The sequence below is a fragment of the Somniosus microcephalus genome, chromosome 31 (genome assembly GCF_052327205.1).
Source record: "Somniosus microcephalus isolate GS21.2 chromosome 31, FLI_Smic_1.0, whole genome shotgun sequence".
Lineage (NCBI taxonomy): Eukaryota > Metazoa > Chordata > Chondrichthyes > Squaliformes > Somniosidae > Somniosus > Somniosus microcephalus.
In genome coordinates, this window is record NC_141017.1 from 21,511,721 (window position 1) to 21,528,325 (window position 16,605).

The 16,605-nt window shown below is 49.7% G+C and overlaps 1 protein-coding gene across 1 annotated transcript in view; it reads left to right on the top strand.

The window, feature by feature from the left end:
• Nucleotides 1-16,605, top strand: part of LOC147097619 (adhesion G protein-coupled receptor E3-like) — a 71,031-nt gene that overhangs the window by 48,915 nt on the left and 5,511 nt on the right. Inside the window, exons 8-13 of the mRNA XM_085971420.1 lie at nt 3,754-3,951; nt 6,628-6,860; nt 9,226-9,292; nt 11,637-11,728; nt 13,944-14,112; nt 15,870-15,959. Coding sequence (XP_085827546.1) covers nt 3,754-3,951; nt 6,628-6,860; nt 9,226-9,292; nt 11,637-11,728; nt 13,944-14,112; nt 15,870-15,959 — 849 coding nt within the window. The remainder of the gene's footprint in view (nt 1-3,753; nt 3,952-6,627; nt 6,861-9,225; nt 9,293-11,636; nt 11,729-13,943; nt 14,113-15,869; nt 15,960-16,605) is intronic.

A 16,605-nucleotide genomic window follows, 5' to 3' on the forward strand; every position in this document is an offset into this window, starting at 1 on the left:
AACGTAAGAAATAGGAGCAGGAATCAGCCATTTGGACCTTTGAGCCTGCTCCGCCATTCAATAAGATCCTGGCTGATCTTGTAGCTCGACACCCCCTTCCCTCACTATCCCCATATTCCTTAATGCCCTTAGTTCCCAAAAATGTATTGATGTCTGTCTTGAATATAATCAAAGACTGAGCCTCCACAGCCCTCTGGGGCAGAGAATTCCAAAGATTCACCACCCTCTGAGTGAAGAAATTTCTCCTCATCTCAGTCCTAAATGGCCGACCCCTTATTCTGAGACTGTAACCCCTGGTTCTAGATTCCCCAGCCAGGGGAAACATTTTCTCAGCATAAACCCTGTCAAGCCCCTTAAGAATTTTATATGTTTCAATCAGATCACCTCTGATTTTTCTAAACTCTAGGGAGTACAGGCCCATTCTCCTCAATCTCTCCTCATAGGGCAATCCCCTCATCCCAGGAACCAGCCTGGTGAACCTTTGTTGTACTCCCTCTAAAGCAAGTATGTCTTTCCTTAGATAAGGAGACCAGAACAGTACACAGTACTCCAGGTGTGGCCTCACCAATGCCCTGTATAATTGGAGTAAGATTCTTTACTCTTATACTCTATTGTTTCACCCTTTCTTCTCTCCCACTATTTACAGGCCTGGTACTGTCCTGCACTCCAGGACTTGGTCCTTCAACCAGATTAGTCTAAATCCCACAATCCAGGAACTTTCACACAACTTTCCTGATAGGTATAACCTCCACAGAACTGAGCGGTTAAACCGATCCGAAAAGGCTGATCAGCTGAGGCTCTTTCCTCCAGAAAAGAGAAGACTGAGGGGTGACCTGATAGAGGTCTTTGAAATTATGAAGGGGTTTGACAGCGTAGATGTAGAGAAGATATTCTCACTTGTGGGGGGACCCAAACTAGGGGACATAAATATAAGATAGTCACTAAAAAATCCAACAGGGAATTCAGGAGAAACGCCTTTGCCCAGAGAGTGGTTAGATTGTGGAACTCACTACTGCATGGAGTAGTTGAGGCGAATAGCATAGATGCTTTTAAGGGGAAGTTATGAGGCTTATGCTGATAAGATTAGATAAAGAGGTGTTAGAGGAGGCTCGTGCGGAGCATAAACACTGGCAAAGACCAATTGGGCCGAATGGCCTGTTTCTGTGCTGTAATGTAATTCTATGATATGGGAACAGTATTCAAGACTTGTAGTGGATACAATTTGTAGTGAATTTAAGGGAAAGTGCTAAGCATGAAAGGAGACGTAAAGCTTCTTGGAGGCAGATTTAGTGATGGAGAAGATGTGAGAGATCCAGTTAAGGATTAGAAAGACAGCGAAGCCTAGAACGTCTACAGGTGACGCTGCACTAAAGGCGGAGTCCTCAAGGGTAAGAGGTGGACTTGTATATCGTGTAAATATGTGCCATTCACAAGCATTTGACAATATCAGTGACAATACTGACTCCTCCGTCTACAGGGCTCAAGTCAGGAATGTGATGGTTTACTTTGGAACATAGGAACAGGAGCAGGCCATTCAGCCCCTGCAGTCTGTTCCGTCACTCAGTTAGATCACGGCTGATCTGTACCTTAACTCCATTTACCCGCCTTGCTTCTGTAATCCTTAATACCCTTGCCTAACAAAAATCCATCAATCTCGGTTGTGAAATTTTCAATTGATCCCCAGCCTCAACAGCTTTTTGGGGGTGAGTGTTCCAGATTTCCACCACCCTTTGTTTGAAAAAGTGCTTCCTGACATCACCCTGAGCGGCCTGGCTCTAATTTTAAGGTTATGCCCCCTTGTTCTGGACTCCCCCCACCAGAGGAAATAGTTTCTCTCTATCTACCCTGTCAAATCCTTTAATCACCTTAAACACCTCAATTAGATCACCCCTTAATTTGCTAATCTCAAGAGAATACAAGCGTACTCTATGCAGCCTGTCCTTACAATCTAACCCTTTTAGCACGATATTATACTGGTACTGAGCACTCACTTGAATGCGTGCCGCGATATTAACACTCAAGAAAGCTCGAAACCATCCAGGACAGATTGGTTTAGTTGATCAGTGCCAGTGCTATCTGATTAAATGCTCACCCCTTCCACCATTGGCACACTGTGGCTGGCTATGTATTATCTGCAAGATGCATTGCGGCAACTCACCAAGATTACTTAGCAGCATCTCCCTGCCCGTGACATCTCTCACCAAGAAGGACAAGAGAAGCAATGCCGTGGCAAACCATCACCTCCAATGTGCCCTCCAAGTCAAACCATCCCGATTTGGACATATATAATTGATCTTCCATCGTCGCTGGGTCAATATCCTGGAATTTCCTACATAACACCATTGTGGGAGCAACATCACCACAGGTCCAAGAAGACGGGCCACCACGACCTTGTCAGGACAACTAGAGATGGTCAATAAATGCAGCCTTGCCAACATTTCCCATGTCCCAAGAACAAAATTTAAAAATGAACAAAATTGTAAACCCATTTATAAAGAACCCACTTATATGTTTCCTATGCTTAACACGTAAAGGTGTAAGGATTGGATCGATGGTAGAACTCCAACCTCTAAGGCAGTAGGTCATGGGTTCCAGCCCAACTCCAGAGACTTGAGCACATCATCTAGGCTAACACTTCAGTGCAGTACTGAGAGTGCTGCACTGTTGGAGGTGCTGTCTTTTATATGAGACATTATAGCAAAGCTCTATATGCCATCTCAGGTGAACATAAAAGATCCTATGTGTTGGATTTTATACGGAATAGTGCTAGTACTCTAGCTCCTGTGTCCCAGTTTCTTATCCTTTATTTAATTAACAAATTAGAAAGTCCAGGAGGTAGTGATATAGCTGGCAGATGTTTATTAGTTAAAGACAGTACACTGAGTAGTACATGCATGCAATGCGTCTATATACTCACATACAGGTCACCCATCGGAGTAGTTTGAGCTTACCACTCCCCAGGCGGTTTGCAGTCTTGAGTCTCACTGAGGATATGTTGCATTCCACATTCATAGCGGTGCTATACCACAGCTACTTTGGTCACAGGATTGGTGTAACCCAAGCTCCATGTTCTATTCCTTTGTTTAAGACTGACCTATATTGGTTCTGTCCAATCCCCTTATCTCCAGCCCTCTGTCTCATGTTTCCCTTATATTACTTTGCTGAGCACTTTTCAACACTTGCCCTTCAGGCCTGGGCCTGTCTGTCTACAGCAGGACATTGACCCTGACTCTATCTTAGTCCAGTGATATACGTTCCACCTAAGCTAAGCGTTCTACTTAGCTACAATGACTTTTAGCAAGTACTGCAGTTAGTTACATTTACGCCTGTTGTTTTTAATTCTGCTTTCATGTCTACTCTTGCTCAAGCAGCCTGGTCTGTATATTCAGCACAACTCAGTCTCTCTCTCTCTCCACTCACTGTAGCTCCCTCTCCTAACTACCCCACGATGCTCTTTACCTATTGCCAGGCTGATATCTGATTATATTGGACACTATCCTACCCACTCTGCCACTATTTGATGAAGAGCAGTGGAGGTGTCCTGGCCAACATTTGCCCCTCAACCAACACCACCAAAAACAGATCATCTGATCATTTATCACATTGCTGTTTGTGGGAGCTTGCTGTGCACATATTGGCTGCCGCGTTTCCTACATTACAACAGTGACTACTTCAGCAGCCTCTCGTTAGCTGTGGAGCATTTTGGGATGTCCTGAAAGGCACTATATAAAGGCAAGTTCTTTCTTTCTATAGGATGATCCCCTCGCTTTGACTGTAATTACATTCCTTGGGATTTCTGTATCGCTGGTGTGTCTTGGAATCGCCATCGTGACTTTTGCCTTCTGCCCCAGTTTTAAAAATGCCCTACATGCCACCCACATGCAGCTGTGCGTGAGTCTCTTCCTGGCGGAGCTTCTCTTCATCGTAGGGATCGACAGAACCGGAAACCGAGTAAGAGACCTTTCCACAGCCAGCAGCGCACGAGATCGTGTGTGTGTGTCTAAGCAAATTTGTCTGTGTCTGTGTAGAGACGGCAATGCCTGTCATGTGCATCTATGTGGGTGTGCCTGTGTGTGTCCATGTACACGTATGTTTGTGTGCGCGTTTGAGTGTACGTGTGTCTGGATCCATGTGCATCATCGTCTTTCTCTTGTGCAACCCTCACTTCCTTCGCCCCACCATTGACGTCCGAACTTTCAGCTGCCTAGTCCCTAAGTTCTGGAATTCCCTCTCTCTGCCTCTCTCCGCCTCTCCACCTTTCTCTCTCCTCCTTTATGACGCTCCTTAAAACCTACCTGTAGTGTATGTACCTTTAAGGGGAAGAACTACTTTTTACAGCTCCTGTATCCTGTAGTACCGGCAGTGACCACACTTGTATATAAACCCTGAGTAGTGCTCTGTACAGTCAGTTGCAGTTTGAACCTCATTCAGTAAACACCTGTTGATCGTTCCCTGCAGTCTTTGTCTGATTATTGAAGGACACAACATTAAGATACCCAGTTCTAACACTACCTCTTTGACCAAGCTTTTGGTCACCTGTCCTAATGTCTTCTTCTTCGGCTCGGTGTTAATTGTTTGTTGCCCAATAACACACCTGTGGGCTGTTTTATCTCATTCAAGGCGCTCTATAAATGAAGTTGATGTGGGCCTGTATGTGGATGTGACTCTTTCTCTATGTGTCAGGCTTTGCCTGTGGCTGTGTTTGTCTGTCTGTGGCTGTGTGTGTGTGTATGTGTGTGTGTGTGTGTGTGTCTATGTATCTGCCCATGTGTGTGTACATGTGTTGTCTGTTTGCCTGTCTGTCGTTTGCCTATGTGTCTATCTGTCCATGGGAGGGAGTGAGTGTGTGTTTTTCTATGTGTGTTGGCACAGAAAGAAAGAAAGAAAGAAAGAAAGACTTGCATTTCTGCAGCGCCTTTATGTTTTATTTAATTCATTCTTGGGATGTGGGCGTCGCTAGCAACACCAGCATTTATTGCCCATTCCTAGTTGGTCTTGAGAAGGTGGTGGTGGGCCTTCTTCTTGAACCACTGTTAGGAAGTTCCAGGATTTTCACCCAGCGATGATGAAGGAATGGCGCTATATGTCCAAATCGGGATGGTGCGTGACTTGCAGGGGAACATGGAGGCGGTGGTGTTCCCATGTACCTGCTATTCTTGTGCTACTAGGTGGTGGAGGTCGCGGGTTTGGGAGGTGCTGCCAAAGAAGCTTTGGTGAGTTGCTGCAGTGCATCCTGTAGATAGCACACACTGCAGCCACGGTGTGCCGATAGTGGAGGGAGTGGATGTTTAAGGCACTGGATGGGCTGCCAATCAAGCGGGCTGCCTTGTCCTGAATGGACATGTGTAAATGTCTCCAGATTTTTGTTCAGATTCATTGCTTCTGCATCTTTAATGAATGGATTCTTGTGTTTTGCTGGCTTGCCGTTTCCCAGCCAGCAGTCATCCCCCAGAGTCAGTGAACAGGTCCCCTCAGCTGATTGAGACCAGCTCTGTGCACCAGCAGTGAGGGGGGCTCCCGCTCTCAGTGTTTCTGTTCATGGTATTTGCAGCTTATTTTAGCCATCTGTTCAGTTGCCCTCAAATCCGAGTTTTATTGGGGTTTTGAGCTTTCGTTAAAAAGAAGTAAAATCGGAAGTAAAAAAACGCAAGGGCCTGGAATTGTCTTGTCTGTACTGCCGTAACTCCGGCGGGAATCCAGTGGAATGCATTGGGAAAAGACAAGGACACGATCGCGTTGGGTCCTCGCCCATTCTGGAATTTCCTGGTCGGCCTTTTACCTCCACCCGCCCCTTACAGTGCCAGTGACACCGAGAGGGCAGAGACAGATTGGGGGAGGTCCCTGCACTGGGAATCCCCACTTACCCGGCTCCGAAGGGACCCAGTGTAGGACTGGAGGCTGGTAAACCAAGTGGCATGAGGTGAACCTGATTCTAGATTGGCGCAAGTGGGTCCCACCAGGAGGATTCTGGCCCAGGAAACCAGCCTGGACCCACGGAGAGGAGGTTCATTTGTTTTTTTAATTGGATTGCCCAACTTGCCCCATCCAAAGGATGCACCCTCCCATTGACCCCCACGAACTTTGGCAAAGTCAGTGCTGGAGGGCACCGATGGGCAGGATCTTGGTGTTAGCTCTGAGACTGCACCACAACAACACCAACAACAACATATATTTATATAGCGCCTTTAATGTAACAAAACGTCCCAAGGCGCTTCACAGGAGCGCTATCAACAAAAAAAAACATAATTTGACCCTGAGCCATATAAGGAGATGTTAGGGCAGGTGACCAAAAGCTTGGTGGAAGAGGCAGATTTTAAGGAGCGTCTTAAAGGAGGAAAGAGAAGTAGAGAGGTTTAGGGAGGGAATTCCAGAGCTTAGGACCCAGGCAGCTGAAGGCACGGCCGCCAATGGTTGAGCGATTAAAATCGGGCATGTTCAAAAGTCCAGAATAGGTAGAGCGCAGAGATCTAGGGGAATTATAGGGCTGAAGGAGATTACAGAGATAGGGAGCGACGAGGCCATGGAGGGATTTGAAAACAAGGATGAGTGTTTTAAAATCGAGGTGTGGAGTTGTGAGGACTTGCTGTTTTTAATTAAAGTCTCTCACGGTGTTTCTTACTGTTTCAGGTTGTGTGCGGGATTATCGCAGGATTTTTACACTACTTGTTCCTGGCAGCGTTCGTTTGGATGTTTCTGGAAGGAGTCCAGCTGTACCTCATGGTCAGAAACATCAGGAATTTGAGGGTTCCCCACTCAAAGAAAATTGGCAAGTGCATGTACCCCTGTGGCTACGGGGTCCCTGCAGTAATCGTGGTCATTTCTGCTGCAGTCTATCACAATGGCTATGGGTCACACAGGCAGTAAGTAACATGTCCTGTTATCCCAGCCTTACAATGCAAATTGTGGCCTTCCTGATAAACTCAAATCACTGCTCTCCCCTGTGGACTTGTAGAGGTTTGGCCAATTAGTAGCTTATCTCTAGTCTTTCAAATAACCAGGATCGACTGCAAACCAATATGGTGGGTATATTGTGTTTAATCAGAGTTTAAGACGGAATATAACATGCTAGTTATACAGCAAAAACATACGACCGTGGCAAGCAGCTGGTACCAGTCCCGATCAGACAGACGGCTGGCGTGCTTGAACAGTTCTCTGTCTTCCGGCCTCTCTCTCTCTCTCTCTCTCTCTCTCTCTCTCTCTCTCTCGAGACTTCGAGTTGGTGGGCGTGGGATCACTCTCAAAAGAGCGTTCACCCAGCCCAACTTCTGTCTGGCTCTCCCCTACACCGTCTGTGTGGACAAGCACTCAGGGTGTTACTTTTATTCTATTTTTTGGGATGGGGCTGAGGCCAAGTTACTGACAAGACCATTTAACCTATAGAGGTTCCTCTAGAACCTCATCACCCAATGACAGCTCAAGTTCTTTGTCTTGGTTCTTGGATGAAAGCCCTCCCCAAAAGGGGGCCTCATTACCTCATTCAATTTGTCTTATTGTTTAATCTTGCTGAAGGTTCTTCCTTTGGAATTCGTGTCCTTTTTCTCTTGTCCCTATCCTCCCTAGTTTGGAATCAGACATGCCTGCACCGGGGGGAGAAATATGTATTTCATAGAATCAAACAGCACAGAAGGAAGCCATTCGGCCCATCGTGCCTGTGCCGGCTCTTTGAAAGAGCCAGTTAGTCCCACTCCCCCACTCTTTGCCCATAGCCCTGCAAAATTTTCATTTTCAAGCATTTATCCAATTCCCTTTTGAAAGTCACCATTGAATCTGCTTCCACCGCCCATTCAGGCGACGCATTCCAGACCACAACCATTTGCGTTTATACCATTCATCCTTTACCAAGTGGATTTCCGATATTTGTCAGCCTCAGTCAAGATTGGGGGGAAGGGGTCGCGGTGTCAGGCATGTATGAAGGGAAGGGAAACCCGGAGTGCAGGCACAAAACAGATTGTGGGGGCAAGTGAAGGAGGGGTGGAGCACATGGCCTCTCGTCTGAGGGATGGCTAAATGGACAGGCAGGTCCATGAGGTGCTGAGAGGAGGGTTGCCCAATCTGACACTAAGGGCCACTCTGCCCAGAGGGTACCCCGGCACCATTCGGGGCAGCAGGCAGTCAGCCGGCTCAACACTGTGTAAACTACCTGCAAGAGCTGGGAACAAACGAAGGAGAATGTTATGTTAATAAATAAATAGATGTTTTCATTATGAACAGCTAGCTTGAGCTAGTCACTTTATTCAGCCATGTGGACTTCTGTACAGCATCCATCTTGACTAGTGCCTTGTGGGTAGCGTAGTGCCTCATGGGTAGCCCCACTCTTATATACATATAGCTCCACCTAGTGTACCATTCTAGAATGACATGTTACTGATCATTACAGAGAAGACAGCACATTTAAAGGGAGCTGGTCAGGAAACAGCACCCAACATGTTCCACGTTTCATAGACGGCCCAAAGATTGCCTGCTGCAACGTGTTGCCTGCTCCCTGGCTACTGCTCGCTCATGTCGAGAGAAAGAAAAGAGAAAAGAAAAACAAGAAAGAAAGGGAAAAGAAAAAGAGAGAAGGACTGACTTGCATTTATATAGCGCCGTTTACAACCTCAGAACGCTGTAAAGCCAATTATTTACTTTTGAAATGTAGTCACTTTTATAATGTAAGAAACAACCATTTTGCGCACAGCGAGCTCCCACAAACAGCAATGTGATAATGACCAGATCATCTGTTGGTTGAGGGATAAATGTTGGGCCCAGGACTCCGGGAAGAACTCCCCCTGCTCTTCTTCGAAATGGTGGCCATGGGAATCCTTTACGTCCACTTGAGAGGGCAGACGGGGCCTCGGTTTGACGTCTCATCTGAAAAACGTCAGCCTCGTGCCCCACAGCGCAGGTTCTGCGAGTAACCAGGGGCAGCGCGTTCAAAACACAGTCCGGACCCACGGACTCTGCCCCTGGTTTTCCACCACTCTCTGCGCTTGGTGCGTTCCCGTCAAACCGTCACATGGGGGTAGAATTCCCGACCCGTGACTAATTAATGTCTGCATTTACTGAGGGGTGAATGTCTCCTAAATGTCGGTCCATTACCTGCCAACGAAAGGAACGTATTATCATCCAATCAATGCGCGGGTTCGAAGAATATTTTTGCAGGATAAATCTCCTGCGATTCGCAGGCTGTGCTCTCCTGTGCGACTCATCGTTCCGACCGATTCACTTTCTTCTCTTAACTTCCAGCTGCTGGATCGCCACGAATAACGGATTCATCTGGAGTTTCCTGGGGCCTGTGTGTCTGATAATTGGGGTAATTTTTATACCATCCATATCAAGGTTCTGGGCTTTTATTTGCGAGAGATTGCATCACATGATCATGTTTGAAACGTGCAGTAAACTCCTGCTCTGTTTATGTATCTAACTCCACCCCCATTTACATTAATTAGCAAGTTGCCTCTCATCTGTACCTCATAGCATCCTCCATAACCTCTCTCCCCACAGCCTCTCTCCCCCACAGCTTCGCTCTCCCCCCACAGTCTCTCTCTCCCCCACAGCCTCTCTCTCCCTCCACAGCCTCTCTTCCACCACAGCCTCTCTCCATCACAGCCTCTCTCCCCCACAGCCTCTCTCCCCCCACATCCTCTCTCCCCCCACAGCCTCTCTCCCCCCACAGCCTCTCTCCCCCCACAGCCTCTCTCCCCCACAGCCTCTCTCCCCCACAGCCTCTCTCCCCCACAGCCTCTCTCCCCCACAGCCTCTCTCCCCCCACAGCCTCTCTCCCCCCACAGCCTCTCTCCCCCACAGCCTCTCTCCCCCACAGCCTCTCACCCCCCCCAGCCTCTCACCCCCCCCACAGCCTCTCTCCCCCCACAGCCTCTCTCCCCCCACAGCCTCTCTCCCCCACAGCCTCTCTCCCCCACAGCCTCTCTCCCCCCACAGCCTCTCTCCCCCCACAGCCTCTCTCCCCCCACAGCCTCTCTCCCCCCACAGCCTCTCTCTCCCCCACAGCCTCTCTCCCCCACAGCCTCTCTCCCCCCACAGCCTCTCTCCCCCACAGCCTCTCTCCCCCCACAGCCTCTCTCCCCCCACAGCCTCTCTCCCCCCACAGCCTCTCTCCCCCCACAGCCTCTCTTCCCCCACAGCCTCTTTTCCCCCACAGCCTCTCTCCCCCCACAGCCTCTCTCCCCCCACAGCCTCTCTTCCCCCACAGCCTCTTTTCCCCCACAGCCTCTCTTCCCCCACAGCCTCTCTTCCCCCACAGCCTCTTTTCCCCCACAGCCTCTCCCCCCCCACAGCCTCTTTCCCCCACAGCCTCTCTCCCCCACAGCCTCTCTCCCCCACAGCCTCTCTCCCCCACAGCCTCTCTCCCCCACAGCCTCTTTCCCCCACAGCCTCTCTCCCCCACAGCCTCTCTCCCCCCACAGCCTCTCTCCCCCACAGCCTCTCTTCCCCCCCCAGCCTCTCTCTCCCCCACAGCCTCTCTCCCCCCACAGCCTCTCTCTCCCCCCACAGCCTCTCTCCCCCCACAGCCTCTCTCCCCCCACAGCCTCTCTCCCCCCACAGCCTCTCTCTTCCCCACAGCCTCTCTCCCCCCACAGCCTCTCTCCCCCCACAGCCTCTCTCCCCCCACAGCCTCTCTCCCCCACAGCCTCTCTCCCCCCACAGCCTCTCTCCCCCACAGCCTCTCTCCCCCACAGCCTCTCTCCCCCCACAGCCTCTCTCCCACCACAGCCTCTCTCCCCCCACAGCCTCTCTCCCACCACAGCCTCTCTGCCCCCACAGCCTCTCTCTCCCCCCACAGCCTCTCTCCCCCACAGCCTCTTTCTCCCCACAGCCTCTCTCCCCCCACAGCCTCTCTCCCCCACAGCCTCTCTCCCCCCACAGCCTCTCTCCCCACAGCCTCTCTCTCCCCACAGCCTCTCTCCCCCACAGCCTCTCTCCCCCCACAGCCTCTCTCTCCCCACAGCCTCTCTCTCCCCCACAGCCTCTCTCCCCCCCACAGCCTCTCTCTCCCCCACAGCCTCTCTCTCCCCCACAGCCTCTCTCTCCCCCCACAGCCTCTCTCTCCCCCCACAGCCTCTCTCTCCCCCCACAGCCTCTCTTCCCCCCCCCACAGCCTCTCTCCCCCCACAGCCTCTCTCTCCCCCCAGCCTCTCTCTGCCCCACAGCCTCTCTCCCCCCACAGCCTCTCCCCCCCACAGCCTCTCTCCCCCCACAGCCTCTCTCTCCCCCCCAGCCTCTCTCTCCCCCACAGCCTCTCTCCCCCTACAGCCTCTCTCCCCCCCACAGCCTCTCTCCCCCACAGCCTCTCTCCCCCCACAGCCTCTCTCCCATTGCCTCTCTCCCCCGCCATGTCCCCTGCCCCCCATCCATAGCCACTCTTCCCCATTGGCCACTGTCCCCTCACCTACCATGGCCACTCTCCCCCCGCCCACAGCCTCTCTCCCCAAAACCAGTCGCTTCAGAGAAGAAAGAGAAAATTTCAGAAAAAGAAATGTTGACAGCGAGGAGAGTTTGAAAGCCCACCATATCTGGGTGTGAGCATCAGTTGATGAATCACATGAACTTAAGAGTTAAAAAGGGGTTGATTCCAGATACAATCCACCAGAATCTGTTGATGTTCAGCCAACACATGTCTTCAAATCTTCCAACAGATCAACACAGTTCTGTTCTTCACAATACTCTGGATATTGAGAGAAGAAGTTTCCAAGCGCGACACTCAAGTGTCCAAACTTCAGGACACAAGGTGAGTGTCACCGCGTCTCGGACTTTACAGAAAACTTGGGAACAGATAAATATTTTGACGTTTATAGGAAGGTTTATCAAATGAAAAATTTGCCGGGCTGTGGGGAAGGAGCAGGGGAGTGGGACTAATTGGCTCTTTCAAAGAGCCGGCACAGGCACGATGGGCCGAATGGCCTCCTTCTGCTCTATATGATTCTATAAACTTTACATCTAAAAGGTCAGCATTATTTAAAGGTAAAGATTAAAAACTTGACACACATTTCAACTCTGGTCAATAAAGTCAGTGTGCAGATCAGAAATCATGAATAAATCTACACTTAAACATCACAGTCACAGTGCTGTGAATGAGTTTGCCAATCCGGTGCCATCTTATGTGGTAGGCCACATCCGCTGGGAACTGTAGAGGTTGCCACAGCTCATTTCATGGCAGCACCTTGCAGCAAGTAGTCAGAAGACTTTTCTCCAATGCCTTGGACTCAACTTGAACCCAAGTCACAAAGGTGAAAGGTCGGTGTCCCAAGGTGAAAGGCCAGAGTTCCACAGGCCAAAGACCAAGGTTTAACTCGCCATAGCTCAGTGGTAGCACTCTTGCCTCTGAGTCAGAAGATCATGGGTTTAAGCTTTTATCCGTGAGCCCATAATCTAGATCGAAACTTAAGTACAGTACTGAGAGAGTGCTGCACTGTCAGAGGTACCATCTTTCAGTAACCAGTCAAGGCATACCACAGTGCCTGAGTGGTTAGGCTCTCACTTGTTTAAAATCGTCATTGCCTGTCACTTGTGTGATGCAAGTGTTACTTGCCATTTACTAGCCCAAGCCTGGATGTTGTCCAGGTCTTGCGACATGCGGGCCTATGGTGTTGCCCAGAGGAATTCCTGCAGCGATGTCCTGGGGCTGAAATGATAGGCCTCCAACAACCACAACCATTTTTTTTGTGCTAGGTGTGACTCCAGACAGTGGAACTTTTTCTCCTGATCCCCATTGATTTCAGTTTTTCTAGGGCTCCTTGGTGCCATAATTGGTTGATTGCTGACTTGATGTCAAAGGCAGTCATGCCTACCTCACATCTGGACCAAGGCATCAATGAGGTCTGCACCGAGTGGTCCTGACAGAACCCAAACTGAGCCTCGGTGAGCAGGTTATTGGTGAATTGTTGTCACTTGATACCACTGTTGAAGACACTTTGCTGATGATTGAGAGTAGGCTGATCGGGTGATAAATGGTCGGGTTGGATTTGTCCTGCTTTTTGTGGACAGGTCACACCAGGGCAATTGTCCACATTGTTGGGTAGATGCCAATGTTGTAGCTGTACTGGAACAGCTTGGCTAGACGTGCGGCTAGTGTTGGAGCACAGGTCTTCACCACTGCACCCATCACGTTGCCCCGTAGCCTTTTCCATGTCCAGTGCACTCAGCTGTTTCTTGATGTCACGTGGAATAAATCAAATTGGCTGAAGACTGGTTTTTGTGATGCTAGTGACCTCAGGAGGAGGCCAAGATGGATCATCCACTTGGCACTTCTGGCTGAAGATGGTTGCAAATGCTTCAGCCTTGTCTTTTGCTGGGCTCCGCCATTGTTGAAGATGGAAATGTTCATGGAACCTTCTTCTCCCGTTAGTTGCTTAATTGTCCACAGCCAATCATGACTGGATGTGGCAGGACTGCAAAGCTTTGATTTGTTGGATCGTTTAGCTCTGTCTAGAGCATGTTGCTTCCACTGTGCAGCGTGCATGTAGTCCTGTGTTGTACCTTCACCAGGTTGGTGCTGGTTGGTCTCTGGCTTGATGGTAATGGTAGAGTGAGGGATAAGTTGAGCCATGAGGGTACAGATTGTGGTAGAATATAATTATGCTGCTGCTGATGGCCCAGTTTTGAGCTGCTAGATTTTGTTTTATTCATTTCAACTTAGCATGGTGGCAGTACCAGACAGCACGATGGAGGGTGTCCTCAGTGTGAAGACGGACTTGGTCTCCACAAGGACTGTGCGGTGGTCTCTCCTACAATGCTGTCATGGAGAGACACATCTGCCCACACATAAACTAGGTCAAATAGGTTATTCCCTCATGTTGGTTCTCTCACCACTTGCCGTAAGCCTAGTGCTCAGGACTCGGCCAGCTCAGTCAGTGGTGGTACTACCGAGCCAGTCTGGGTGATGGACATTGAAGTCCTCCTTGCCACCCACAGTGCTGTATCTCACCGATCTCTCTTTGTTGCAGGATGCTGACGTTTAAAGCCATTGCGCAGGTGTTTGTCCTGGGCTGTACTTGGATTTTTGGATTGTTTCAGCTTCAGGAAGAAGCCGGGGTGATGGCCTATTTTTTCACCATCGTCAACAGTTTCCAGGGCACCTTCATCTTCATCCTCCTCTGTGTGTTAAATCCCAAGGTAGGGAATATTGCCTCGTTCGGTTTTAAGCTGATAGGACAGGTACCATCTTGTGGAATCGAAGTCCTTCCTCCTGTTCCCCTCTCCTGACAGAGCTGGCAAGGACTGGGGTTCGGCTCCATGAGTGCTCTCCAGGCCCGTGTCTGAGTGGCCACTCTTTAGTCGTGAGACCAGGCAGTGAATGCAGGCATGGTATTGGAGCAACAGTGTCAAGCTCTGTCCTTCCGTCGTCAGGCACCCTCTTTTCGACGGGGAACACTGAAAAGTGCTCGGGAGCGGGAGTGCCGGCTGATTGCTTCGCCTCCCTTACTAACCCTCACTGAGGACAACTGTAGCCCCCAAATTATGCCCCGTCTGTGATCAGCAAGTTCAGCACAGACCAGGGATAGTACCTGGAACCTTCTGCGATAAACAGTCTTTCAGAAAGTGACAATTGGTATTGAATATGATGAAGAGTTTCATTCTTATTTCATACAAACATCTTCAGCCTTTCCTACACATTCAGTTATAAAGTGGGCGTCTCACAGAGGTGACCTTTAGGAAGGAGGTGAAGGCTTTGGAGAGGGTACAGAAGAGATTTACTAGAATGGTTCCAGGGATGAAGGATTACAGTTATGTGGATAGACTGGAGAAGCCAGGAATGTTCTCCTTGGAGCAGAGAAGGCTAAGAGGAGATTTGATAGAGGTGTTCAAAATCATGAAGGGTTTAGATAGAGTAAATTAAGAGAAACTGTTTCCAATGGCTGAAGGGTCGATAACCAGAGGGCACAGATTTAAGGTGATTGGCAAAAGAACCAGAGGCGACATGAGGAAAAACTTATTTACGCAACGAGTGGTTAGGATTTGGAATGTACTGCCTGATAGGGCGGTGGATACAGATTCAATAGTAACCTTCAAAAGGGAACTGGATAAATACTTGAAAGAGAAAAAATTGCAGGGATATGGAGAAGAGTGGAGGGCAATGGGACTAACTGGTACAGTAGCATCGTGGTTATGTTACTGGGCTAGTAATCCAGGGACCTGAACTAATGATCCAGAGACACGAGTTCATAAACCCACTCACAGCAGCTGGAGAACTTACAATTCAGTTGATGAAATAAAACTGGAATATAAAAGGTAGTAAAGAAAACCCATCTGGTTCACTGGTGTCTTTTAGGGAAGGAAATCTAATGTCCTTATCTGGCCTGGCCTGTATGTGACTGCAAAGCTACAGCAATGTGGTTGACTCTTAACTGTCCTCTGAAACAGCCTAGCAAGCTACTCAGTTGCAAAACAGGGCTCTCCACCGCCTTCTCAAAGGGAAATTACAGATGGACAATAAATGCTGGCCTTGCCAGCGACGCCCACAATCCGTGAATGAATAAAAAAAAACTTGATTCTCTTCGGAAAAGCCGGCACAGACTCAATGGGCTGAATGGCCTCCTTCTGTTCTGTTCTATTCTGAGAAAATTTACAATAAGCAGAGGAAGTGTAATTTATTGCAGGAAGTATCAGTCACAGGAGTTTCGACCAGCGATACATAAAGAACAAAAGACTTGTATTTATATGGCGCCTTTCACGACCTCATGCACAGCCAATGAAGTACTTTTGAAGTGTAGTCACTGTATAAATTAACTCTGTTTAAATTCCACATAATTTATACCAAGAGCACGTTAACTCCAAACAATAATAATGTGACAAGATCCCAGAAATTCTAATTGTTCAAATTCGGTTAACTATTGCCGGAGTAATGACTGTGTGTTGTATCTTGCCTTAAGGTGAGGGCCGAGTACCAGAAATGGTTTGCCAAGACGTGCAGGGCAAAGGCTTCACCGGAGAATACAGCCACCACAATGACAGCCATGTTGGTGAGTGGGTCTCGGGTCATAACATAAAATCTTAGGGGGAAAAATTTGGTTGCTTTGCGCCTCCCGTTATCACCCCTAGGGTACGGTAATGGGGTGCAAAGCAACTCCTGCCCGGGCACGGTGCCGCTAACGCCTCCTGCGAAATTCAGTGGGAGGTTAGCGGCGGTAATAGCTGGTATCGCGTCACGGCGCTGTGCTCCGGCGATGATGGCATCGCCGTGCGCAGTGCCCCGCTCGCGCCCGCTGACCTACCGCCGGACGCCATGTCCGGCAGGGTCAGGGGCGTTCTTGCGGGCGGGGCAGCAATAATTAAAGGGCAGGTGCCGGGCGGCAATTTTTTTGTGGGCCGCCTGCCAGCACCTGCCCCCTCTCACCTCCTTCTGCGGGGTGCTGGCCGCGATCGGTCACTCCTCTTGAGTGCCGGGCTCTTAACCGACACCCTGCTCCCCGGTGGTCCAGCAGGGCCCTGGTGCGTACTGCGCTAGGGCCCCCCCTTTAATCAGGGGAGGGAGGCCTGCTGTACAGTGGCGCTATGTGTCGGTGCGCATGGCGCTGTTGCACGTAGCGCCGCGATATTCAATGGGAGCGCCCCAAGAGGGAGGGGGAGCACTTCCAGTGGTGCCCCGCCTCCTGCGTGGGGCGCTAC